Source organism: Moschus berezovskii, chromosome 22 (genome assembly GCF_049115385.1).
Source record: "Moschus berezovskii isolate FMDL1 chromosome 22, NW_MosBer_1.0, whole genome shotgun sequence".
Classification (NCBI taxonomy): Eukaryota; Metazoa; Chordata; class Mammalia; order Artiodactyla; family Moschidae; genus Moschus; species Moschus berezovskii.
In genome coordinates, this window is record NC_142481.1 from 39,696,827 (window position 1) to 39,723,614 (window position 26,788).

Genomic DNA, 26,788 nt, shown 5'->3' on the forward strand with positions numbered 1-26,788 from the left:
TGTCGCGAAGCCCAAGTCCCCTCTTGCCCACTCCGGGACAGCCTCAGGCTGTGTCGCCTCCATCTCTACAGGCAGCTCCGCATGGAGGAGGGGGACATGGCACTCTGGTCCCCCGCATCCTCTCACTGGAGTTGTGGATGGCCCTGAGACAGGGAGCAGATGCAGCGTCCCCCTCAGCACCTCCCAGGGCCCAGCCTGCTCCACTCTGCATGCTCAGACGTCACGCCAGAACGGCCAGAGCACCTTCCTGCCAACGGTGCCCACTGTCTTCATCCTTCTCTCACTGAGGAGGATGACTTTATTCCAGCTCAAGACAAAGACATTGGCTTGGTCTCCAGAAGAACATTTATTTCCAAATTGAGGCCACATAAACAGAAACTCCCCCTCCCTGCCCTCTGCCACTGCCATCGGATAATTCCTCAGCCTCCACAATAAGACACCTCTTTGGCACATAAACACTTTTAGAGAAACCCCTGTCTGGGGGCCCAGTTGAGCCTCCCATTCACAGCTCAACATGTTTTAAGTGTGGTGCCTTCTTTGCCACCTCCCTGGACAGAAGCTCGTTCCAGAAAGCCACTTCCTCGTCTTTCAGCTTCTCAGCTGCTCGAGTGTTGACACCAATCTGAAGGTACCCTTCTTTGTGGTCATATGCTGGCCAATGGGGAAGCCCTTCCCCATTAGGGTTCCTGAAACAGAATCAAATAGCAATTCACCAAAGCAATGGTTTGGTCCCAACGACCCTCTGAGATGGTCAGGGATCCCGTGGCTTCATTTCTGCCAAAGGCTCATATGCCACCAGAAACAGGGGCTGACCATGTCCTGGGCAGCCAGTCCATCACTGGGATCTCTCATGTCAGAGGTCACAGGGTCACGCGTTTGACCATCACATGTTGCAAGCTTCCCCCACCCAACGGACACGCCCTGTCCCTTCCCAACCCCGCTCCCTCTCTGCCAGCAGCTCACCCATTCCGAGCAAAGTTGGCCCAGAATTTCATCACCATCTTGCTGAGATTTATCTCCTCTTCTGAGGCACCATCTGTGGGGAGGAGAAAAAGCCACTGCTGCTCAAAGTGTGGTTCATGGGCAACAGAAGCACTTGAGAAATGTTAATGGATTCAGAAATGGAGCCCTTACTCCAGACCTACTGAGTCTAAACTTGCATTTTAAGAAGATCTTGGGTAATTCAAGTGCACTTTAAGCTTGACAGTTACCAACTGAGGTTGTGCTCAGTGAAGGCCTGCAGTCCATCCATAAGCCGATTGCCTTGTCTTCTGTGCCCACCTGACTGCCCTTCCCGCTTCAGTGTTTCAGGGACACACCGCAGGCTTGCTGCTAGACTAACCCTACCACCCAGGATGCTCTGCTTTGGGTCTTTTCTCAGTTTCCTTCACCCACATATGTTTTCACAGAATCTGAAAAATAACCAAGCTGCAAGATCCCCAAAGAGTCATCCATCACATGCAGAGGCACAGCCCTGGGGTGTGTCACACACAAGCTGCCTGTTAACTGTCGATGGTGAAGACATTAAAGACATTTGTGAGAGTTATTCTTTAAAATATTATAATCTTAAAGATATTTAATTTAAAAAGATACGAGCTTTAGATGGGTGGTTGGATATACAGACACACACACGAGTCCTGGTTCAAGGTTAACAGCGATTATAACCTTACTCCCTCCCTCGCGTTCTGATATGCTCTTGTGAGGGTGGCGTGAACAGTGGCCTCCTAGCCCTGAGCAGGGCCCTGCGGGTGACACACTCCCATCGTGCTGATGCCCCGGTCTGGATCCCAGAGTGACCATGGGTGAGGGCACAAGGACTCGCCTTCTCCATCATGTGCGTTAGAACAGCAACAACAAAAAGTGGTTGGGATCCTTTGCCTTCCACCCTGTTACGGTGAATTTGGGAAACTAAGAACTGCAGAGAAGGAGAAACCTCCCCAAGGTCACCAAATCAAAACTCGGCCCGGGATCTCCTGACTCCAAGTCTGTAATCACCAAAAGGCCATCACCTTTTAAAAATGGAGCCCCGAAGACCGAGAAGAGCTCATCCCCATGGTCCCCTATCACCGTCTTGGGTTTCAGCTCTGATGAGAAGCTTGGGCGATACTGAAACTCATACATGTAGATGGGGGCTCCAGCATCTGGAAAACATGGATTCACACACGGTTCATTTCAGCAGACACACAACTGGGTAGTATCAAGGGCTCCAGGGGCCATGAACAATCAGGAAATTGGGGCACGCCTCGTCCTGAGTGAACTACAAGACTATTCATAAGAGCTGCCCACGGTGAGAGCCAACTGTGTGTCAACTCTGTGTGTTCCTGCAGCAAGTCCCTGGTAATTAGCACAGTAGAGAATAAAGAGCTTGGGAAAAATTCTGTGAGTTGCTTAAGGGTGCATTGGTGGTAGAGGTGGAACTACATTTGAACCAGTATTTATTCAATGAGTAAATGAACAAATAAATAAATGAATGTTGAAACTCTGGGGAAACTGATGAAAAATAACTATCATTATAGGGGCATCGGGTCAATTCATAGAAACCTCTTTGCCCTGGTGCATTCTCACACCAGAACGTCTAGATACACACAGTTTATGTCCACAGAAATAGCACTGCATTTCATTGATAGCAGGCTGCTTTTCCTTCCTGTGGAGAATGCCTGCCGCACAACAGGTGCTTTCAGCTCTGCCTGTTTTTGAGCATTTCAGGCCAAATGCAGTCAGAATCGGATGTGCAGCTCTCAAGAGCTTCCACGCATGTGTTTGTGCTGAGGGCCAGGCAGGAATCAGTGAAGGTGGAATGGTGGTGACCCTCTCCCGCCCAATGTCCAGGACTCACCTCTGTAGTGACGGGCCACATTCACAGATGGGACGCCGAACAGCACATCTGCTATCAAGTCCTGGAACAAGTCTTTCTTTTTGACAGGGTCGTCTGTCCCTCCTAAATACTTGTCGGTGGCCACTGGAGTCAGTTCCTCAGGAATGCTCTGAAATAGATCAATGCTCTGAAAGTGACCACTGTTAAAATTAAATACAAGATAGAGACCAGACATGAATTATCTGTGCAGACAAAACCATTTAAGCCATGGGAGCAAAACTAACTCTCACTTATTTCACGCACCCAAGCAAAACCTAATTTAGGTTATTTTTGTGTAAAGCCCTCTGACCATCACAAAATAAACTTAAGTCATCTCCCTAAAATGGTATGAGATAATCACTTTTCACCATTCCCTTGATGCCTGAAAAACTCTATTGCAATAAGCAATCACTGAAAAGGTGAACAACTCCCTCATTTTCACTTTAGAAGCCATGCTGTAACTTCACGTCCTCAAACCTGTCCGACTTGGAAGTCGGAAGCTTCCAGAGAGAAAAGCGGTGTTTATGTCCAATAAAGTCTTCCTGAGTCTTGTTCACTCACTTGGTGGTTTTAATTTTGCTCCTTCTCAAGTTTTGACCTCACCACCCCTGGTGAGTGACACAGCATCTCTTGTTTGGTTAATGGTGAGCCTTTTAAGCCCACCTGAAACTTTCCCCCATCCCTCAACCTGAGGAACAATGAGGAAAGTAGAAAAAGTGGGTCAGAGTCCCCCAGCCCCAGTCTTCATTCTACCATTAATTGCTCTGCAACTGGGGACAAGCTTCTGGCCCTCTCTGGGCTCGACCATTTCCCGTGATTCCTAGCGTCTTACAAGGAGAGGGTAGGATTGCCACAGGAGTGATGTGGCCGTCTTCTGGGACATCTTGTCTTCAGACAGAGGGTAGCCCGTGAGCTGTTAAAACAAAGGTTAAACAACTGAATCATTAAGCAATGGCAGGAAAAACCCAAGAGACCAATGCAGACTTAAGGTCACTTTGTCATGTCTTGATGGGCATGGGTCTTTGATGAGTTGGGCAAAACCAATGAATCAAATGGACTTTTATATCTAGACATCAAGGAGTGCAAGGAGGATAAAGTAATTGTTAAGGGAAGGTGCCCCAGTCTGTGTGTGTCTGTGTGTGTGTATACACAAATAATTAGGCTAGAGTCCCCACAATAATCGTCAAAACAGAAAGGGAAGGTTTCAGCCAGCCTAGTGTCGAAGCGGAAGGCTCTGGGGCAGAGGACACAGACCTCCACAAATACCCTGCCATGTCAGATAACTGAGAAAGCTCCAAAACCTGCCATTATGACTTTGGTCCTTCGGTAAAACCTCTGAAATCGTGGTGAAGAACCAAAGAACTCTGCACATAACGACTCCATCAAACCTCTGTCCTAAGAGACTTGACCAAACTCTAGAACAGCTTTAGGAAGCTTAAGGCCATGTCCCTAGAATGACCGCAGGGCCCCTTAAAGAGCTCTGGGCTGCCAGGAGATTTTACTGTTTGTTCCAGCCCAAACCTGGTGATAGGCGGGTAGGGCCATGAGCCCCTTCTAAATCTTTTCTTTGCCCCTTTAGATGTACATCTTCCACCCAAAACTGTTTCCTCAAGGATCAGAGCCATCTTTCTGGAAAACAAACATTCAGGGATAATTCTTGCTCTGTCCTCCAGTCCCTGTGAGATGATAAAGGCCTAACTACAGTGGGGGGTCTTGCTTCTACTTATACCACTGCCTCCTGTCATAAAGGCAGGAGTTGTTTCTTCTCCACATAAATGCCAGCTAACAAATCCAGGGAGCCCAGTCACACGGACAATCCACCCCGCCTCACCCATACCTTAAAGAGGCTCCAGGCTTTCATTTCAGGGATTGGGTTCAGTTCATGATGGATCTTTTCCCTCTAGCAGGGATGTACTGAATCAAATCTGTTATCACGTCACCTAGTGTCTGGCTTTGTTTATCTCTGTCAGAAGGGAAAGCCCTTCCTAACTTTTAGAAGTCAGTTGTAACTCAGGAGGAAGCTGGCTCCTCTGAATCTTTCCAGTGAGATGAGTGAGAGCATGGGTGGGGCGGGGGTAATTTATGGAGAAAGTATGAAAGCAGCAAGCCTGAGGCAAGAGGCTGTAGGTTCCAAGCCCCACTCTCCTTAACTCCCGAGCCCGTTCCCCTTTCCAGGCTTGGGTTTTTCATCTGCCCTGTGATGATCTCTACCAGCCCTCCTGGAGCTGACATATCAGGATTCATGGATGGGAGGACAATTAGAGATTGTGTGGGGATGTGGGTCCCCTGAACTGCACCACTCAGATGCCAGTGTGGACCATCAGAGATGGTTTCCATGGAAATGTCAACTTGTATGAAGGGGACGGCTGGCCTGGTCCCAGAGAGAGAGCTGTGACCACAGATGGAGGGTGATATGATGGCAGACAAGTCTACGAGGCCTGCACTTTCTCACCAGTGGAATAATCCAGCCAAACTCTTGCTTGTTGATTCCCACCATGTAGGGAACTTTGTTGAAATTCTTTTCAGCCAGCATCTCTTCGGGCATCTTTGGCAGCAGCATTCCATCCACCATGGTGGGCAGGAAAGGATGGCTCTAGGGAGGAGAGCGAGGGAGTGTCTGTGCTTCCCCTTCCAAGTCACACCTGCATCCCCCCTCCACCTCCTGGAACTTGAGGACAGTATCACACACCTGGGTGCCTGTGGGTGGTGGCCACACACTTGGGTCCTAACAGAGGGGGCTAAGTCTGCAGATCCGAGAGGGCAGGACTCTGACTAGGGGACAGCAGTAGTCAGGTGATGGGGACAGATCTCCACTCAAATCGGTATGACAATATATAATATAATGTGCATTTAATTTGAAGTGTACATAGTAATATATCTATGTGCATTTCTCCATCTACAGTCCTTGCAAGCATCTCTTTACAGGAAACCACCCTCCGCAGGAAGTCCCTTTTTTTCGGTCACTTTATCAAAGCTATATGATAACCAATTTTAAACCAGTCCCCTCCGCCATGCTCTATTCATCTCCAGTCCAAGCACACTTTTCAGATCTTTTAATCACACAATACCTTGCCTAACGTTTTGGTTCTTCCCATAGATCAAAGATGTAGAAATGAAGAATAAGTAATTAACAGATGACCAGGTCTCCTCCCTAGCTTCCCTTTAGTCATCTCCGAAATAAACTGTGTGAACAAGGTGACATCTAGAAGATCATGAGGAATCAACAACCTGCATATGAGCTGCAGACAGAGGGGAATGGCAACCACTCTGACCTCCTATCTCAGTGGAGAACTGAGGTTACTTCTCTGCTGCTCTTTAAAAAGTTTCACCACCAGGGACTTGCCTCGTGGTCCAATGGTTAGGAATCAGCCTTGCAATGCAGGGGTCTTGGGTTTGATCCCGGGTTGGAGAACTAAGATATCACATGCCTTCAGATAGCTGAGCCCACGCATTGCAATTACTGAGCCCATGTACCACAGCTAGAGAGAAGCCTGCATGCCGCAACAACCACAGAAAGATTCACGGCCAAACGGAAACTTGGGAGGTGGTTTTGGGGATGCTGACTTCACCATCTCCCCAGATTGCTGCATTCTGATTAAAGTCACCTTTCTTTTTTTGACAATTTGTGAGTATGTATTTGATCTCATAACCAGTAAGCAGCAAGACCCCTGATACGTTCGGTAACATTCTCATTATTCATAGCACTTAAGTTCTGTACAGTCACCATGACTCTGATTTAGGGACTGCTGTGTCACTGCAACAGGGGAAATATGGGGCCAGGTTCCTGAGCCTCTGGTCACATTTTCTCAACCTTGGGTTGCGCATGATCCTGTTTAAAGACACCTTATGTAATATACATTTCTTACAGACAATTAGTTATGTATAATATTTATTGATAATAAAAGTTTTCTAGGGTGGGGAGGCTGCTGTTGGAGTTTCCAGCATGGCTGGAAGTTGGGGGGATGTCCTGAGGACTGAGATTCACGGCTCCTCTCCCCACATCCCTGCAAATAGAGTGACTTGCACAGCCAGTCAACCCTGCAGCCCCCCAGGAGATGATCTGGGCTCCTCGTGAAGGCTCCTGAAGAGCCCTTACCCAGTCGTCTCCACTCCCCACAGTGGAGGTTTCTCGTTCATCTTATTCCAACAGGGTGTTTTTAGGAATGTAAACAAGAGCAAGGTCTGTCTGGGGACGGGGACACAGAGTTCAAAACTAGGGGCATTGGACTAGGAGTTCGGGAAACTGGTTCTAGTCCTAAACGTGGTCTCCTGGCTGTGTGACCCAGGTAGGGTCACTGCCTCTCTCTGGGCCTCAGCAGTATAAACACAAGGAGATACCATGATTCTACAAAGAAGAATTCTTTCATTCTTTCCTTTTCATTAACTGGAGCTTAAAGGTGTCAAGTGGAGAAGGAAATGGCAACCCATTCCGGTATTCTTACCTAGGAAATCCCATGAACAGAGGAGCCTGATGGGCTACAGTCCATGGGGTCGCAAAGAATGGGACTCGACTTAGGGACTGAGCAAAGGTGTCAAGACTAACATGTGTAGTCAAGAAACCAAAGGTCCTTACCTCTGTGGGGTCTCCATGTAAATCAAGAGCGAAAAATTTCTGTGAAGACAAAGACAGAGGCTGTGGTAAGGAGGCTTCTGGGAGGAAAGCTGACCTCGGTGAGCTGTGCCCTAAGGTACCAAGCGCTCCCTCCTGGCGCCTCCCTGGCTGGGTTGGAGGGAAGCGGGCAGGACGCCCTCCCCTGGGACCAGCACAGGGTGCAGGGGTGGCTGCGGGAGGGGAGCTCTGCAGAGGACTGCTGCTGAGCCGCCCTGCCCTCCACCACTGCCCCTTCTTCCTCCAGGCAACAACACCCCGAGTTTCCTTTGGGGGACCCCCCTTCCCATCTCACTCCATGATTGCAGGCATCTGTATGTGACCTCCGGTGCACCAAATCCCTGAATACAGGGACTACTTCAGGGGCGGACATGTGCCCATGTCAGTTCAATAGAGTTTACCCAAATTTTTGCTGCAATCATTGGGAAATAGGGTTTCTAAGGACATAGTATGTAAGACTAGAGTACTGTTGCTGTCTTTAACCTCCCCAGGGGACAAATCAGTCGGAGAGTGAAACCAACACAGAAAGGTAAATGCTGAGGGATAAAGATAGATTCTTAACCATAGCATATATGCATCTGGATCCAGCCATGCCTGAAGCCATACACTCTTGGATTTGTCAGTGAGTTACCTGAAGGTTCTGTCACAACACATTCCTTTCTGTTCTCAAGACACTTTGAGATGAATTTTCGTATCTTGTTTTAGAAAATCCTGACTCATACAAGCTCACTGAAATTCAGCCCACCCCACACTTCTCTTTGTTGTGAGCTTACCAAGACTGTACTAGTTTTATTGTGACACTGTAGCTAAAAGGACTGACCAGTATGAAGGAAATCCTATTAAGGATCCCTCCATTACGTGCTGTAGGCCCACAATCCAGGTGTGTGTGTGTGCATGTGTGTGTGTGTGAGTGTGTACTGGGGAGAGAGGCTATTCCTGGAAACACTTCCACATGATCTCAGAAGATCTCAGAAGAGTAACATGGACTCTTAGGTTCTCTGGGTTTTCCCAAAGAAAAACCAGGTTTTCTTGGTTTCTGGTTTTCACCCAATCTCCCCTTATAAACTGCATCTCTTGTGACACATGAAGAACAGATGAAAGAAATTTACCTCTGAAAGAAATGTACACAACCAGAAAACAGTTGTGTTTTTATCTTTGAGCACAGTGGTCAACCTTATTTGAGCCTGAGAAACAGGGATCCAAGGCTACATTGGACTTAACCCATGGAAATAGAGCAGAGTCCAGTGCTGGAGTCTAGTCCCGGGGAGTCCAGGAGTAACGTAGCCTCAGGATTCCAGGTCCAGACAGAGAGTCCAGGTGCTCAGGCTACTCTAACAGTTCCCACTGGTTCTAAATGTGGTGTTCTCTGGGTATCCGTCTTGCTGTAACTTCCTGTGATGACCCACCACCATAGCCATCAATCCTGAAATGTCACCTTCTCTGTAAAGCAGCCCTGCTTGTTATAATGAATGCTTCCCTTCTCTGTACTCCCACTACACCTAATCCACTTAAGTCAATGTGTGTATTTCTCCTTGAATAGTTCCTTGTGAAGAGGGACTATATCCAATTATGTCTGCATCACCTACTCTGTTATCTCCCTGCATACACTTAGCAGAGATGGATGGATGGATGAAATTAGTCAATCCAAGGAGTGTGGAATTGGGGGGATAAGTGGATAGATGGATGATAGCCAGCAGACTAGGTGATGGATTCATCATTGGTTTTAGAGAGATGGGTGATGAAATACGTATTACATATATATGGATGATTGGTACCAGATGAATGAATGCTATAGATGAATTGATATTATTTTAGGTTGATGAAAAGATACTGATAAATTGGATTCATTGGTGGATGGACAGATAGAATGATGAGTGAATGGATTCATGAATGGATGGAAGGTTGGATGGACGAGTGGGTACAGACACAGTTACATTAGAATCACAATTGAGGCAGACACACAGAAAATCTAGAAAACTGGACCACCACTGGGTTATAAGTGAGGTGGTTTCTAAATTAACCAAAACACAGTATGACAATATTTCTGAAAATCTTTGTTTGAAATAGTCCCATCCTTCAAATTCAAGGTGGTAATTATCTCTGAGAATATGTCATGTTTAATTTCTTAAAAACATATCAGAAACTGAAGCCCCCGTACCTTGAGCGCGTGCTCTACAATAAGACAAGGCACAGCGATGAGAAACCTGAGCACCACCAGCCAAAGAGTTGCCCCTACTCACCAAAACTAGAGAGAGCCCGCACATAGCAAAGGAGACCCAGCACAGCCATAGAGAAATAAAATGTTAAAAAGTATTAGAAAAGCAGATTGGAAAAAGTAAGTGTTGATAGATATGAGGAGTCATTACACAGTTGTTTATTACATTATTTTTTTTTGTCTTTGCTAACATCTGAGATAGTCTGTAATAAGGAAGGAAAGAAAGAAATTTCCCATTCAGATCCAGAGGCGGACCTGCTCCTGGGAGCTGAGAAACTGTCCCAGGTAGTTTTTCCAGGGCAAGAGGACTGAAGCTGAAATAATGAAGCCTGGGGCCATGTTTCCAGGGTGCGGGGCTTGTGTTTCCAAGAGAGTAGGTGCACTTACCATCTTTTGTGTTATCTCCATGAGTTCGTCCTCTGTCTTCTGGCGCAGGCAGTGAACAAGGACAGCCGAGGTGATGGTTTTGCACCCAGCAAAGGCAGCAATTTGCTGTTGAGATCACAGGTGACAGCAGAATTCAAGAGCCATGCCTCTTCCCTCCATCAATACCGAAGTGTTCTGTCCCAACCTCCATTGCTATAGGCAGTCCGTGGTAGCAGTAAACACCCCAGACCAGTAGGTCCTGGGTCCCAGGCATGCCACTTATATTCCTCAGCCTCTGCTGCCTAATCTCTGTTCAAGTGGACATAACGATCTCAAAGCTGAACACCTAAAGAGAGGCAGCATGGAGGGGGTGCTTAAGAGCCTGGAATCCAGACTCCCACTTTCTAATTTCAAATCCTGGCTCATCCGATTAATAGACATTTGGCCTCAGGCCAGCCAGTTGCAAACTGCAGCCAGAGGGGGAGAAGCAGAAGAAGAAAAGCCAGGTACCATGATGACGGGGCCCTGGAGAGTGTGCACGGGCTGCCCAGAGCCTGCTCCAGGGCCTGACACACGTCAGTGCTCAGCGTGTATTCGGTGGAAAAACAAAAAGGCACAGGAAGAAGCAGAGGAGAAAGAAGAGCGAGATCGCAAAATAAAGGACTTAAGATTCTTTATTCTGCAATTTCTGGTCCTGTTGGATAACAAAATCCAGGTCTTCCCTACCACATCCATTTCGTTTGAATAAACTCCCCCTTCTTACCTTTAGCCTGATTAATGGGCTTCTGCTGTTAATAGCCAAACAGTTCTGAAAAGAGTTCTCAAAAATTCTAAACATTCTTGGACTCTTATCTCCTCCTCTCCTACTTACCAGTCATGCCTTAAAATCTGGCTGCTGCCCCAACTCCTCCACCAAACCAGCTCTCACAGCCAGACCAAACGTTCCAAGTCACTGCCTCTAAGGCACACTCCTCAGCAGGGACGCTGTGCTGCTCACTCTTCCCTGTCTTTCTAACAGTCTCCAAATAAAAACAAAGTTCCCCCTAGGTCCTATGTAGCATGGCCCTGCCAGTGGCCCCACCCTCAGCTTCTCAGGTCCTGTCTGCACTTTCTGCCCCGGAACATCAGCCTTCCTCACTCTCTGACTTGAGACACCTGCTCCTGCGACAGGACACTTGCTCAGGCTGGTCCTCTCCCTGGATATTCTTTTCTTATCAGTTAACTTACTGCTAATCCTTCTCATCTCAACTCGTGATCATTTTATTTTTCAAGAAATCTTTCATGATAACCTCCCCCTACAAACTGGACTACTTGTTGCTTTTGGATTCTGTTGACTTCAGGTACCTCTACTGCTCCAGTCACAGCTGACATTTTCTAAGTTGTTCAATTATATAATTATTAATCTGCCTCCTAAATTATAGTAGGAGCTTCATGAGGTTGCTAGATGTCAGATTATATCAAGACTACTTGTTGAGTGAATGAATCCTCCAGGAAACCCCCCAGGAAGAATCCACTCCAGAGTCACAGGGAGCCAGTGAGTTCAGCGAATCTCAGACCCTGAGAGAGGCAACACAGGTGACAGGCATTGCCCACTGTGAGCCCCTCACCCCACCTGGCACACTTTGGAACGCATGTTCAGTGGAAAGTGCACGGGGCTGGCAGCCCAGAGTCACGAGCCTGAGTCCAGCTCTGCCCTCGTCACCGGCTGACCTTGGCAAGTGCTTCAGCTCTCTTCCCAGCTTGCTCAGCGGTATAACTGGGAGGTGGGGAGAAGTGTGTCCTACATGTTCAGCTACCCTCACGTCAGACCCCATTCTAAGAACAGCCCTTGACAACTCCGGGAAAGCAGAGCAAATGGTGTGGGGACAGTCCTACCTTGGCTGCAGCCTTCATGTCCTTCTTCACCAGGACAGAAGTGAGGGCCACGCCACTCTCAGAGATGGCCCGGTGGAAGAGATTCTTGGCCAGGGGAGATAACACCTGGGAGGACCGTGTTGAGAAACGGAGTTTATGCTCATGCGGAGGGTGGTCTACAAGAGCTACACCCATCCACAACCCTGTCCTGGGCTGCTCCCTTGGAGACCATGGGGCAGCCTCTGTGAGAAAACCTCAGCTGGAGGAGGCAGGAGCAGAGTGAGGGACAGAGCAGGCGGCGTGTGGCGCCCACTGACCACAACCATCAACACGATCTGAAGGGCAGCTCAGCAACTCCTAGCAACACTTTCGAGGCACAGTTTTTATGGCAACTATACTCCAGTAGGAATTAATTAAAAAATAAAAGTAAATAAAAAATTTTAAATCTGGCTGGGGAAATATAAAATAAATAAAGAAAATAAGAACTAGAACAAATAATCTCACAATTTGTATGGAAATACAAAAAACCTCGAATAGCCAAAGCAATCTTGAGGAAGAAGAATGGAACTGGGGGAATCAAGCTGCTGGACTTCAGGCTCTACTACAAAGCCACAGTCATCAAGACAGTATGGTACTGGCATAAAGACAGAAATATAGATCAATGGAACAAAATCGAAAGCCCAGAGATAAATCCACGCACCTATGGACACCTTATCTTTGACAAGGGAGGCAAGAATATAAAATGGAGAAAAGACAGTCTCTTTAACAAGTGGTGCTGGGAAAACTGGTCAGCCACTTGTAAAAGAATGAAACTAGAACACTTCCTAACACCATACACCAAAATAAACTCAAAATGGATTTAAGATCTAAATGTAAGACCAGAAACTATGAAACTCCTAGAGGAGAACATAGGCAAAACACTCTCCGATATAAAATATAGCATGATCCTCCATGACCCACCTCCCAGAATATTGGAAATAAAAGCAAAAATAAACAAATGGGACTAATTAAAATTAAAAGCTTTAGCACAGCAAAGGAAACTATAAGCAAGGTGAAAAGATAGCCTTCAGAATGGGAGAAAATAATAGCAAATGAAGCAACTGACAAAGAATTAATCTCCAAAATATACAAGCAGCTCCTGTAGCTCAAGTCCAGAAAAATAAACGACCCAATCAAAAAATGGGCCAAAGAACTATACAGACATTTCTCCAAAGAAGACATACAGATGGCTAACAAACACATGAAAAAATGCTCAACATCCCTCATAATCAGAGAAATGCAAATCAAAACCACAATGAGATACCATTTCACACCAGTCAGAATGGCTGCTATCCAAACATCTACAAGCAATAAATGCTGGAGAGGGTGTGGAGAAAAGGGAACCTTCTTACACTCTTGGTGGGAATGCAAACTAGTACAGCCACTATGGAGAACAGTGTGGAGATTCCTTAAAAAACTGGAAATAGAACTGTCATATGACCCAGCAATCCCGCTGCTTGGGATAAACACCGAGGAAACCAGAATTGAAAGAGACACATGTACTCCAATGTTCATCGCAGCACTGTTTATAATACCCAGGACATGGAAGCAACCTAGATGTCCATCTACAGACGAATGGATAAGAAAGCTTTGGTATATATACACAATGGAGTATTACTCAGCTATTAAAAAGAATGCATTTGAACACGTTCTAATGAGGTGGATGAAACTGGAGTCTATTATACAGAGTGAAGTAAGCCAGAAAGAAAAACACCAATACAGTATACTAACGCATATAGCCGGAAGAAATATCAATAAGCTCAGATATGCAGATGACACCACCCTTATGGCAGAAAGTGAAGAGGAACTCAAAAGCCTCTTGATGAAAGTGAAAGAAGAGAGTGAGAAGGTTGGCTTGAAGCTCAACATTCAGAAAACAAAGATCATGGCATCTGGTCCCATCACTTCATGGGAAATAGATGGGGAAACAGTGGCAGACTTTATTTTGTGGGCTCCAAAATCACTGCAGATGCTGATTGCAGCCATGAAATTAAAAGACGCTTACTCCTTGGAAGGAAAGTTATGACCAACCTAGATAGTATATTAAAAAGCAGAGACATTACTTTGCCAACAAAGGTCCATCTAGTCAAGGCTATGCTTTTTCCCGTGGTCATGTATGGATGTGAGAGCTGGACTGTGAAGAAAGCTGATCGCTGAAGAATTGATGCTTTTGAACTGTGGCATTGGAGAAGACTCTTGAGAGTCCCTTGGACTGCAAGGAGATCCAACCAGTCACTTTTAAAGGAGATTGATCCTGGGTGTTCATTGGAAGGACTGATGCTGAAACTCCAATACTTTGGCCACCTCATGCGAAGAGTTGACTCACTGGAAAAGATTCTGATGCTGGGAGGGACTGGGGGCGGGAGGAGAAGGGGACGACGGAGAATGAGATGGCTGGATGGCATCACCGACTCTGTGGACATGAGTTTGAGTGAACTCCGGGAGTTGGTGATGGACAGGGAGGGCTGGGGTGCTGTGAATCATGGGGTCGCAAAGAGTCGGACACGACTGAGCGACTGAACTGAACTGAACTGAACGCATATATATGGAATTTAGAAAGATGGTAATGATAACCCTGTATGCGAGACAGCAAAAGAGACACAGGGGTATAGAACAGTCTTTGGGACTCTGTGGGAGAGGGTGAGGGTGGGATGATTTGGGAGAATGGCATTGAAACATGTATATTATCATATGTGAAACAAATCACCAGTCCAGTTTCGACGCATGAGACAGGATGCTCGGGGCTGGTGCACGGGGATGACCCAGAGGGAGGATAAGGGGAGGAGGGAGGTGGGAGGGGGGGTTCAAGAAGGGGAACACATGTACACCTGGGGCGGATTCATGTCAATGTATGGCAAAACCAACCAATATAATATTGTAAGTAATTAGCCTCCAATAAAAATAAAAAGGAAAAAAATATAAATAAAGAAAATAAAGGCACAGTTCTGATTTCCTGTTTGATTACCCGGAATAAGCATGGAGGTACACAACAACTGTTAATAACGCTCATGCTGTTTATAATAGTAAACCCGAGGGATAACCCACGGTTGCAACATTATGAGACTGGGTAAATAAGCTATTTTTCATTCTTACAATGGAACTACTTGACTATCCACACAAAAATATGAAAGTGTGTGTAATTCTTAGATAAACATTTATGTTGTTTTATAATGCTAAGGAAAATTTGTATTTAAGAAACTCCACCTAGATGAATACATAGATAGAATCATGCGAAACAACTAGAAAAATACAGATCAAAATGTTCACGGTGAGTCTCCACAGACAATGGGATTGTGAAGGAATTTTTTTCTTCTTTGAGGTTATTTGTAGTTTTATTTCTCCACTTAATGAAAAATAAAAACATTTTCCTCAGAGTGTTCAGTTGTGAAACCAACATAGATTTTAAAAAAGCAATAATAGGGAATTCCTTAGTGGTTCACTGGTTAAGACTCCAAGCTCCTAATGCAGGGGGCTCAGTTGGGGAACCGAGTTGGGCACCAGTTGATCCCTGGTTGGGGAACTAAAATTCCACAAACCAAGTAGCCAAAAAAAAAGGAAACAAAACAGTAATAGCACTAGCCCTCTGCTCAAACGTGAGGTAGTTGGAGTGTTTCTCGCAGCTCCCAGCACCTTCTAATCTGGCTTTCCAGCTTTGCTTCCCTGGTGCCTCCCTCATTCCCTTTCCCCACACCACACTCCCAGGTCCTGTCAGTGGCCCTCGTCCCCTGTCCCATCCCTATCACTCCTCTTCCCCTTCTCCCCAGCCCAGCTCCATCCCTCAGCCCCAGAGACTGCTGCCCTCCCTCCTGGGCATGGACAAGCCTCAGAGCCCTCAGCGGGGACCCCAACCTGTTCCTAGTGCTCGTGTCTCCCTGAACTGCAGGCCTGGCTTCAAGTCAGACCAACCTCAAGTCGGCTTCTCTGATTAAACATTTACACCCACCCCTAATCTCAGGAGAGGTGAGGCGAGTCCTAATGTTAAAATGATTAAGAAGGAGAGGATGAGCCCAACCAACACAGGACAGGAAGAGTGTGTCTGTCGCAGCTGTGGCTGCAGCTACGGCCCCGGAGGCTAAGCTGAGCCCTGAGCTTCCCAGGGGCCAAGGGGAGTCTGGCCATTAACTCTCCACCATCTGATGCTGCACGTAGTTGGGTCAGCCTTGAATCCAGGTCTTAGAAGTAAAGGTCCCAGGACTAGATGGGCTGGTCTGCAAGGGGTCCCATCAGCAGCCCCATCAGGGCCAGGAAGACTTACAAGAACGGAGACACTTTCCCCTCCTGCTGACTCTCCAAAGATGGTCACAGAGCCTGGATCCCCTCCAAAGTTGGCAATGTTCTCCTGGACCCAGTGCAGTGCGGCCACCTGGTCCAAGTGACCCCAGTTTCCCTGGCTGTGCTCGTCCCCTGTGCTGTGAGTAAGAGAACAGGGTGGGGTTGGGAGCAGAGATGTCCCGGCAGGACCCTGAGGACCAGAGATGGGGCCGGGGTTCCAGGTGAGCCTTCTGGAACGGACTGGGCTTCCACAGCCCTCACACGGGGTCTTCACTTTCCTGCTGTCCAGCTCTGCTACAGGGCTCTACAGAGCCATCCTTCATGTACTGATTGAGCATCTACTACGGTTGGGGTGAAACCCTGGCTCATGTGGAAGAGGAGAGGCTGGGGGAGAGGAATTGGGACGAGTACGCGCAGTTACACTGTCGCTGGGAGCAGACAAGGGCTGTGGGGTGGGGGGGGAAGAGCTGAGGGGTCTCCGTCAAGGGGATACATCGTGGGACACGACTCCCCTGGGACAACCCTCCCCCTGCCCACAGGTCTTTCAGGGAGGTGACCACCCCTCCTCCGGCCCATCCCCCAGCATCTCAGGGTAAGATCTCCTGGCGCCAGTGCATTTGGGAAAAGCTCAGTAACTACCTGCTGGAAACCTGGTTCCTGTCCCAGAGAATCCACGTGGGAGACTCAAGACTTCACTCAGGCATGTGCCAAAGTCCAGGAAGGAAATGGGGTGAGTGGACCCAACACTCCTCCCAGCAGATGAACCCCTGTAGTCAGATGCTCCTTATAACTTCCCAGTTCCAGGCACCCATTCCTTCACCTACAAGACTTCACAGAGCTCCCACATGAGTCTGCCCCTTCTTCACTTCCCCAGGACGAAAGATGTGTGAGCCTCTAAGTGCTGTGCTGCATGGTAACTCTCATCTTAAAGACAGAGGAACGTGCCAGGCAGCACTGTGAAAAAGAGACAAGTAGTTCAGTTGAGATAACAACTGGGTTGGGCTTGGTAGGAATAGTAGGAGTTGTCAGGGAGATTAGGAGTTTTCTGTGTAAGAGCTCAGAAGTAAGTGCACCAGGGTGGCTGGGGAATGAGAAGGTAGGTGGAGCCCAATTAGGAGGGGACTCAGATGTCTTAGTAGGGAACCTAGCAAGGACACCTTGAGCGCTTGCCTGACCAGAGTGGGGCTCTAACACCTCCACACTGGGGGCAAGGTGCCACCAGGCGAGTCCAGGGTCTTACCTGAAGAATCCCCAGATGCCCAGGCGGTACTGAATGGTCACCACCACCACGTTTTCATGGGCAGAGAGGGCCAGCCCATCATAGGTTGATGCCCCGCCCACCATGAGACCGCCTCCGTGGATCCACACCATCACCTGCACGGGGAGGATGCAACCACAGGGTTACTGGAGACAGAGCTGGGGAAGACCTCAGAGGCTGTCTGGTTTGGTCACCTCCCCGTTCTCCAGCTGCGGCCCAGGCCACCACCCCACTCAGGGCTCCCTGGCTCCCCCTGCCTTCTCCCCTGCCCCAGTGCCACCTGCTCTCAGCTCCTCATGCTGAGAACATCATCATGGGAACAGCCAAGCTCGAGTATCCTCTCCTCCCCAACACTCCCACCACCCTCACTCCTGGACCCCTCACCCAGCTCAGCACACTCAGCATGCAGAAGCCCTTGGTTAGAAGCTTGTTTCAGCTTCATCTTAGTTACCTTCTGTGTGGTGAATTCAACTTCTCAAGTGAATGAATGATCGTGTTAGGAAGCACACGCCCTGGGTGGTACCTCATCTTAATATTCCTTCCTGCTGCCACCTCCACTCTCCAAATCTCACCCATCCTCCAATGCCCAGCCTAAAACTACCTCCTCCAAGAAGTCTTCAACCATTTGATGAATATGATCTGAAAACCTACTAGGTTGAGTAATACTGAGGATGAGCGTGAACATGATAGTTCATAACACACAGCCCTCAATTTAAGGAGCTCACAGAGCAAGAAAGTGAGAATGACTAAAACAACAGAAACATTTGGTTAATCAAAAAATCAAAGAACTCATATATAAATTATGTGATAAGCATTATTCTAAGCATTTAAAATAAACCATGCATGAGAAAGGAATTACTATTGCCCCTTTTCATAGACAGGAAAACTGAGGCACTGAACCACCCTGAGGTCACGCAGCCTCTAGGCAGAGGAGACAGGACTTGACCCCAAGCATTCTGGCTGCAGAGGCCACACGTCAAGCCACCCGGCACACAGCAGCCAACAGCCATGCTGCAGTCGGTTGGCTGTTGGGGCAGGAGGAATTCCTTCCCTTCACCTCTAATTAAAGCATCAGGAAGATTAGCCTCATGTGCACTGCCATACATCTTCATATTCGTCACTGAACACGTGTGTGTGATGATCCCCAATTTGAGGAAACAGTAAAAGGTGGAACAAGGATTTACCCCCAGACCCTGTGGTTCCAGAGTCTGTGTCCACAGTAGAGATTCTCCAGCCTCAGGTTCCCAGAGCCCCTGCTCCTCCAACACTTCTGTTCCCTGACTACCTCCAGGTGGAGGGACTGAGTTTGCAGTGATCGCTGAGACCAGGCTGGTCAGCAGTGATCTCCTGAAGAGGCCAGTCCAGTTCTGTGCGGATCCTCGAAGGCAGGGGCTGTGTGGTCATGGTTTTATGCTTTTCCTTTCTCCTAAGCCTTAACTCTAGCTCTGTCTATGGGAGCACTGAGTACATGACAGGGAAAAGAAATGAATGAGTGAAAAGTTGTCCCCACCTCTCTGAGCTTCTACTCACAAGTTCACAGACACCCTTCTCCGAATCTGGGCACCATGCCAGGGGTGTTCCTGGGCGATGGCTGGGTGTGCCCAGCCCTGTCTCTACCCTCCCTGACTGCTCCTTTTCCAGCAGACCTGCCCCGAAGACGTCCAGCCTGAGTCTAGAAGTCGGCTCTGTCTCTGGGTTCCATGTGTTCTGGAAATGCTGACTCACTGGGTCATCAGCTTTAGCCAAAACAATTAGGAAGTGAAATTAAATACAAGAAAATCTTGATAGCTGGCAAAGGCCAAGGAAAATACTTCTTTGTTGCTCCAGGCTCTGCCCCCCAACCTGTGACACCAAGTCACAGGAAGCTGTCAGAGAGGGTCTCTGTGTGCTGAGGAAAGGCCACACACAGGCTCCGTGCTAGCGTGTGTCAGAGAGCTCCCGGCTGTTCCAGGAGCCCCGTGCTCCAGTCCTGCCACCCCTACTCTGCGACCTCGCCTTCCCCTCACAGGACCTCAGTTTCTCTGTCTGTAAAGGAAGGGTTGGCTTGTTGGCTTATCCCCAAGATTCCTTCCAGCTCTAACTTTATGGAAGTGACGTTTTACCCTCTCTGGGTATCAGATTCCTAACCTAGCAGTTAAAGTCATCCTTCTTGTCCATCTATTAGCATGAGAGACCCTGGAAAAATTCAAATGTGCATTGCAGATGTGCAGCAATCTCCCCCAGGGGCCCTACTCTGGCCGAGGGGAAACAGGCGTGGGCAACCTGCGCTCCCTGATGTCAGGTTTGGCCGTGGTGCTGAAGAAAGCCCTGGGGCCCCAGAAGACTCTTGGCCCAAGACGCCTCCACCCAACACTGCCTTCATCCCCTTCCTGTCTACACCAGCCTTGACCAGTGTTTCCCACTGCTTACCGGCAGCCTGCTTCTCTTCGTCAAGTCAGCAGGGGTGTATATATTTAGGTAAAGACAGTCTTCGGAAAACGTGAGGCTAATGTTCTCCTTTCTGTTGGTAAAGAGGTCTGAGAGCAACTGCGCCCCCACTGGGTCTTGGGAGCACCTGTGCGGGGCAAGGAGAGAGAATTCTTGAGGTTCAATCAGAGCTGACCAAGGAGACGTCTCCTGTGGTCATCAAAGACCTTGGACTGCCATCTTCAGGCCAGTAAATAGAGTTGTTCTTACCATACCTGGGGCATGCGATGGGAATCCATAGGCTAACCAAGGTCTCCCAGGACCATGTACGGTCAGACCTGACCTTCTTCCCTTCTTAGGCCTCTGAAATGCCCCGGGTCAAGGTAGGATGCTGCCCTAAAGTGCTGATGGGACCATTTCCTGCATGCCTGGGTCCACACCAGCGCTGTATGATGCCTGCTGTAGAGAGCCTATACTCTGCCCACAGGGAAACACGTTCTAGTCCACAGGAGACTTCCAGAAACCAGGAGAAATCAATCAAATGGCAGGTATTTAGGGCCTACAATGGATCAGGGTCAAATATTTGTGGGGCAGCATTAGGAGAACTATATTCTAGTTTTGCCTCAGCCTGATTTGCTGGGTTTCCTTGGGTGAATGCCTTGCCTGCTCTGGGTCCCAATCTGTCTGATGTAAATGAGGGGAGTGATTTCTATAAGGGTCTAGCAACATGGACATGCTGATATTTGTCAGCAACTCATCACAGGCAAGAGCTATTGGTTGTCCCAATAGGAGACTTTAAAGATGCTACAGATATTATAATTTTTAATGTTTATCGAATCCTCTCAACTGTTGTTTTAAATACTTCTTATATATTAACTCATTTAATCTTCACACTGGCCCCATGATATAGGTTCTGTTATTATCCTCATTTTACAGTTGAAACTGAGGCACAGAGAAGTTACAGAACCTGCCAGAAAGATCATACTATGTAGTGCTTTTGTTTTCAAGGATATTATAAGCCACATTTCCGGATCTCAACGCCCCCACAAAAAGAGGCATGAGTGCTCTCAGTGTGTTGATGAGGTAACTGAAACACTTATGTGCTTGGATGACACAGCTGTTAAGTCACAGAATCACAACCTCAAAGATTACCTCTTGATTTCCATCCTGTGGGGACTTTCCCCAGATCACGTAGGCAAGGGACATAATATTCATAAAAGAAGAGTAAGAGTTAAAAAGGAAAAATACTCAATGTCACTAGTATTCAAACAAACACAGAATAAAAAGAATAATTTTGTATATAATGGTGATGATAACAAGTATTATCATTAACATTATTCTGCCTATTCAGTAGATAAAAGCCATTTTAACAACTCTAAGCATTGACAAAAATTCAGTTAATGGAGGTTTTCATATATTAATTAAAACAGTGCAGTTGGAATATTTCTGAAGGGAAATTTTTAAAATTCTCTAACTCCAAAATGTTATATCTTGGAACTTATCCACAAATGAATATGCATGAAAATTGAGCTATAGGATGTTCATCAGAGAGCTATTTATAGTATAAAACATATCAACAACTATGAAGAACTCCAAATAAGAGATGGAGTAAACAAATTATGATTCAATACTCAATATAATATGGTGACTCAATATCAGGTTGTGATATTTAATGACACAGAATGGTGTTCATGATATACTTTCATGAACTTCGTCTACTACTTTCATCGAAATTATCTGTACCATGTAATACAATACTGTGATATAAGAAAAATAAGTATTTGTAAGAAGTATGGAGATCCAACCAGTCCATTCTAAAGGAGATCGATCCTGGGTGTTCATTGGAAGGACTGATGCTAAAGCTGAAGCTCCAATACTTTGGCCACCTCATGTGAAGAGTTGACTCACTGGAAAAGACTCTGATGCTGGGAGGGATTGGGGGCGGGAGGAGAAGGGGACGACAGAGAATGAGATGGCTGGATGGCATCACCGACTCGATGGACATGAGTTTGAGTGAACTCCGGGAGTTGGTGATGAACAGGGAGGCCTGGCGTGCTGTGATTCATGGGGTCGCAAAGAGTCGGACACGACTGAGTGACTGAACTGAACTGAACTGAACTGAAGAAGTATGCATTTGATCTTTGGCCAGTTTCAGCTAAAGAGCTCTTGAAACCCTTGTGTTCATAATTTCCTGAGCAGTGCATACTGTTGGGTTCATGAAATGACTTTTGGACCACACCTAAGGGCAGGAACCGGTTGCCAGAGGAATAATCTCATGATTAAAGTAAGGGAACCTTCTGTCACAGCCCCCTGAACTCTGGAAAGAGAAGAGGGCTTGAGGGGAATCAGTCACCAGTGACGAATGACTTCAAGCCCCTGCCCATGTAATGGCTTCCAGGGGGCTCAGAGGTAAACAACCTGTCTGCCAATGCAGTAGACACAGAAGGTTACCTGCAAGAGGAAATGGCAACCCACTCCAGTATTCTTGCCTGGAAAATTCCATGGGGCTAGAGTCCAAGGGCTTGCAAAGAGTCGGGCACAACTGAGCAATCAACACTCACGCCCACGTAATGAAACCTCCGTAAAAGCTCAAAAGGACAGGTTCAGAAAGCATCCTGGTTGGTGAACCAGAATTTGTTTTTATTTTTCACACTGCATGGCATGTGGGATCTTACTTCCTGACCAGGGATTGAACCCTTTGCCCTAGAAGGGCGGATTCTTAACCACTGGACAACCAGGGAGGTGGCCACCGTGCTGGGTCCTCTGTCAGGGACCTCACCTTATGGATCTCTTCATTTGGCTAGTGGTTTGTATCCTTCAATATCCTTCATAATGAACTGGTAATCTAGTGAGGAAATTAGTTTCTTGAGTTCTGTGAGCTGCTCTGGTAAATTACTAGAACCAGGAAGAGGTCACGTGAAACTCTGAATTATAGCCAGTTGGTCAGACGCACAGTTGACAACCTGGAATTGGCATTTGATAGAGGGACCGGTTTTGGGGGACCAAGTCCTTCACGGATGGAATCTGATGCTATCTCTGGCAAAACAGTGTCAGAAATCAGTTGAATTGTTGAACATACATGTGGTCTGCAAGAATTGCTTTTTGGTGTGGGAAACACACACATACATTAGAATTGGGTACAGGAAATTATGTGATTCCACTTTAAGGGAGAAATTATGGAACAGATAAAAGACTAGAAAAATAGAATTTAAAATATGAACAGGAGCTCTTGCTAGGTGGTGGAATTGTGTATGATTTTCATTGTCTTAATTTTACCATCCTCACTTTTCAAAAAATTAATTATTTATTTGGCTGCATGTTTCTTGGCTGTGACATGTGTGGTCTTTTAGTTACAGCATGTGAACTCCTAGTTGAATTAGGGCTCTAAAATGCTGTGAGAGTTCTGGAATGTTGGTGAGGATCTACAAGAGCTTGAGGATTTCACAGCAAAGTATGAGCCACTCAGAGGATTGCCTTGACTCCTTCCTGCATCCTTTTGAGACTAACATCCCCACTGAAAGAGGCCAAAACCATACCCCTGACCTACATGGGAGGGTAAGAGGTGGTATTCTTCACGAAGATCCATGGCTCTGCAGGCTGTGGCGGAGCAAACCTCAAGGATCCAAGAGGAGGCTTGGCAAAAGGGACTCCCAGGAAGATGGCCACAGGCTGTGCAAATCCTTTTAAGCTGATGTGTTTCCCCAGGACTCTGCCCTGAGCGGTGTCCACGATAGGCGGTGAGGGCGCCAGCCCTGCTGGACATTGGGAGGAAATGAGGACACATCAGTGGTGACAGTGAACTGGATTCTGGGTGGATTTTGTTACTTTTGCCACTTTCATTACTTTGCCACGTGATCCTGAATGTCCTGTCAACTCTCTAAGCCTCAGCTTCTTATGTAAGAGAGGGTGAAGCTGTCTTTCCTAATTCACAGGGTCATCAGAGGGAGTGAGACTCGGGGTCACATTCTGTCTGTCCCATTCCTGTGGAGCAGGCAGTTTTTTCTCATTGAGCTCAAATGCGTCTCCTGCAGTTGCTATGTCAGGCCCGGTCCTCCCTGCTTGGGGACATCCTGCACCTTCATGAGGCAGGTGGCCTTCGTGTTGACCCCTGTCCATGCTCATCCCTCAAGTCCTCTCTTGTCCATCCTCAACAGCTGCAGTTTGTTTAAGCATCCTAACAGGAAATGATTTCCAGGCTCTCACCCTCCCAATTGTTCCCCTCTAGATACAGACGAAACGACAACCTCTCCCTCAAAGCATGTGGCCAGAACAGAGAATAACCCAGATCTGGTCTTAGAGACACATTCAAGAGAGATGAAGTGGACAGATGCCCGATTGGCAAGAGTGAAAAAGTTGTTGATGGGCTGTGAGGTACGGGCAACGATGGTGACAGCAGTGGTTACCACTTGTGTTATAGGCAATGATTGTGTATTGAGCACTTACTATGTACCATGTGGGCGCTCTCATCAGAGCAGCCTGGCTAGGGAGATATCAATATGTCCATTTTACAGATGAGGTAACTGAGGAAATGGAGCCAGCTAGTATGGATTTTCTAAAGGTGGAAAAGGTATGACCCTGCCAGGGTATAACTAGCAGTAAGGGGATAATCAGCTTCTAATTAGGGCTTCCCTGGTGGCTCAGATGGTAAAGAATCTGACTGCAATGCAGGAAAGCTGAGTTTGATCCCTAGGTTGGGAAGATCCCCTGGAGAAGGAAATGGCAAGCCACTCCTGTATTCTTGCCTAGACCGAGGAACCTGGTGGGCTACAGTCCACAGGGTCATGAAGAGTCAGACACAACTGAGCGACTAACACATAACTGCTCTTTCCCTCGGTTCCGGGCCTCTCACAGTGTCATAGCGCCAGGAGGAAGAGAAAACCCAGTGCAGCCTGGGCTGTCACAGCACTGATGGCCAGAGCACAGGATCTGGACTCAGGAGACAGAGACAGAATTCAGAGCGTGACTTTCCAGCTGACCTTGGGCACGTACGTTTCCCTCTCTGAGCCTCGGTTTTTCCATCTACAAAATGGTACAGATGCATTCTGGGGTCCCTTGCTGCACCCTTGTATTAACCATGTCCTCTATGTCCCGGATTCTGATGCTTTGACAGCTGGAGCCTTGCTGATTCTGGGGGGACTGCCCCTCCCAGAGTTAGCTAATCCCTGGAGACAGGAACGAACTTTCCCTTCCAGCCTGCCGTAGCCTGTACCCCAAACCCCTTCTTTATCAGGCCCTCCACATCAATCACTATCACCCTGCCCCAATCACTCTAGGACAAAGTAACAGAAAACTGTGCGCACCCCCTAACCTGCCGAAATTGTCTATTTTGCCACTCCCTAGACTATTTATCCTGCCTCACCTCTTCCTTCCCTATCAGCGACCAAGATAAATACCCTCACTCCCAATTTCTTTTCTTCCCTCGTGACCCACCCTGGTCTTTACCACCTGGCACACCATAGTAGAGCCATGCTCTCTCCTCCATGAAAATGTGAGTCATAAACCATCTTTTCAAAAGGCAGCTGGCTCCTGATCTGTGGGCCTTAGAATACCCTAATAGTCTATTAATCAGTTCAGTTCAGTCGCACAGTCGTGTCCAACTCTTTGCGACCCCGTGAATCACAGCATGCCAGGCCTCCCTGTCCATCTCCAACTCCCGGAGTTCACTCAAACTCATGTCCATCGAGTCGGTGATGCCATCCAGCCATCTCATTCTCTGTCGTCCCCTTCTCCTCCCGCCCCCATACCTATTTTTTTTAAGCTTTAAACTTTTAATTTTGTATTTGGATATAGCTGATTAACAATGTCGTGATAGTTTCCGGTGAACAGCGAAGGCAATCAGCCATACATATACAGGTATCCATTCTCCCCCAAACTCCCCTCCAATCCAGGCTGCCACATAACACTGAGCAGAGTTCCACGTGGTATACAGTAGGTCCTTGTTAACCATTTTAATACAGCAGTAATACAGTGTCTTTGAAAAACAACTCCTTTATCTCTTTTTTCACTTTCTCTATTTCAGGCACTCTTTAGAATAAACAGCCCATTTCCACCTCACAACAGTCCACGGAGGTACAGTTGTCACCCCCATTTTCAAAATGCAAATCCAAGGCACAGAAAAGGGACATCCCATGTGTCAGAACACACAGCCCCTAAGTGCTGAGCTGGGATGGGAACCCACACTGCTCTGTCTCCAGAGCCGGTATTAATATTCTGGTAAGATCCCTTCATGGCTTCCCAAGTGGCTCAGCAGTAAAGAATACACCTGCCAATAGACACAATGGGTCAGAAAGATCCCCCAGAGTAGGAAATGGCAACCCACTCCAGGATTCTCGCCAGGAAAATTTCATGGACAGAGAGCCTGGTAGGCTATAGTCCATGGGGTTGCAAAAGAGTTGGACATGAGTTCGCTACTAAACGATAACAGAGATCCGTTGCAGGATTCTGGTAAAGAATAAACACTCCATCTCCATATTAATAATCAAGAGGAAAGACATGGAGGAGCTCGCCAGAGTCCTCAGCGGGATGTGGGAGGGGTGCTGATCGTTCTCCTCTGGTGTGGCCGCGCTGAGCCGAGTCTAGGGTGTGCTTGCTCCCCTGTGTCTCCTGCCATGGGGCATGGGCTGGGCTAGACTGTCCAAATTTACAGAGCGCACGCTGCTGCAGAACCTGGCCTGTCACTGCTTTGCCCTGTGCCCGTCCTTGTCCCCTACAAGGATTTCCAAAGATACTCCTGCTATCTGCATTTCAGGAGGACTCACCCCAAGCTGTGAAGGAACCGAGGGAGGTCAGGACCAGAGCTAAGAGCCACATCCTGGAAAGAGAGCCGCTCCTGTACCCGCAGGTGTCTCTGCTGCTCACAGGGGCTGCTTCAGTCCCGGCCCCCAGCTCCCACCCCCAGCTCCCTCCACAAGCTCC

At 47.6% G+C, this 26,788-nt stretch overlaps 1 protein-coding gene across 2 annotated transcripts; it reads right to left on the bottom strand.

Annotated features, from left to right (window-relative positions):
• Positions 1 to 327: 327 nt before the first annotated feature.
• LOC129557975 (liver carboxylesterase-like) lies at positions 328 to 26,788 on the bottom strand. 2 transcript variants are annotated; one of them, XM_088830147.1, is made up of 14 exons: positions 26,632 to 26,788; positions 23,421 to 23,625; positions 19,877 to 20,021; positions 17,450 to 17,583; positions 16,193 to 16,346; positions 11,920 to 12,024; positions 10,066 to 10,170; positions 7,428 to 7,466; positions 5,307 to 5,447; positions 3,687 to 3,767; positions 2,837 to 2,984; positions 2,010 to 2,141; positions 964 to 1,036; positions 328 to 686 (listed from the first exon to the last, which is right to left on the bottom strand). In XM_088830147.1, the coding sequence occupies exons 1-14, from the start codon at positions 26,681 to 26,683 to the stop codon at positions 503 to 505; spliced, it is 1,698 nt and encodes a 565-aa protein (XP_088686273.1). In that variant the 5' UTR covers positions 26,684 to 26,788; the 3' UTR covers positions 328 to 502. The 2 variants fall into 2 exon arrangements, with proteins under 2 accessions (XP_088686273.1, XP_088686272.1); XM_088830146.1 differs by having other exon boundaries at positions 23,421 to 23,628; positions 26,632 to 26,782.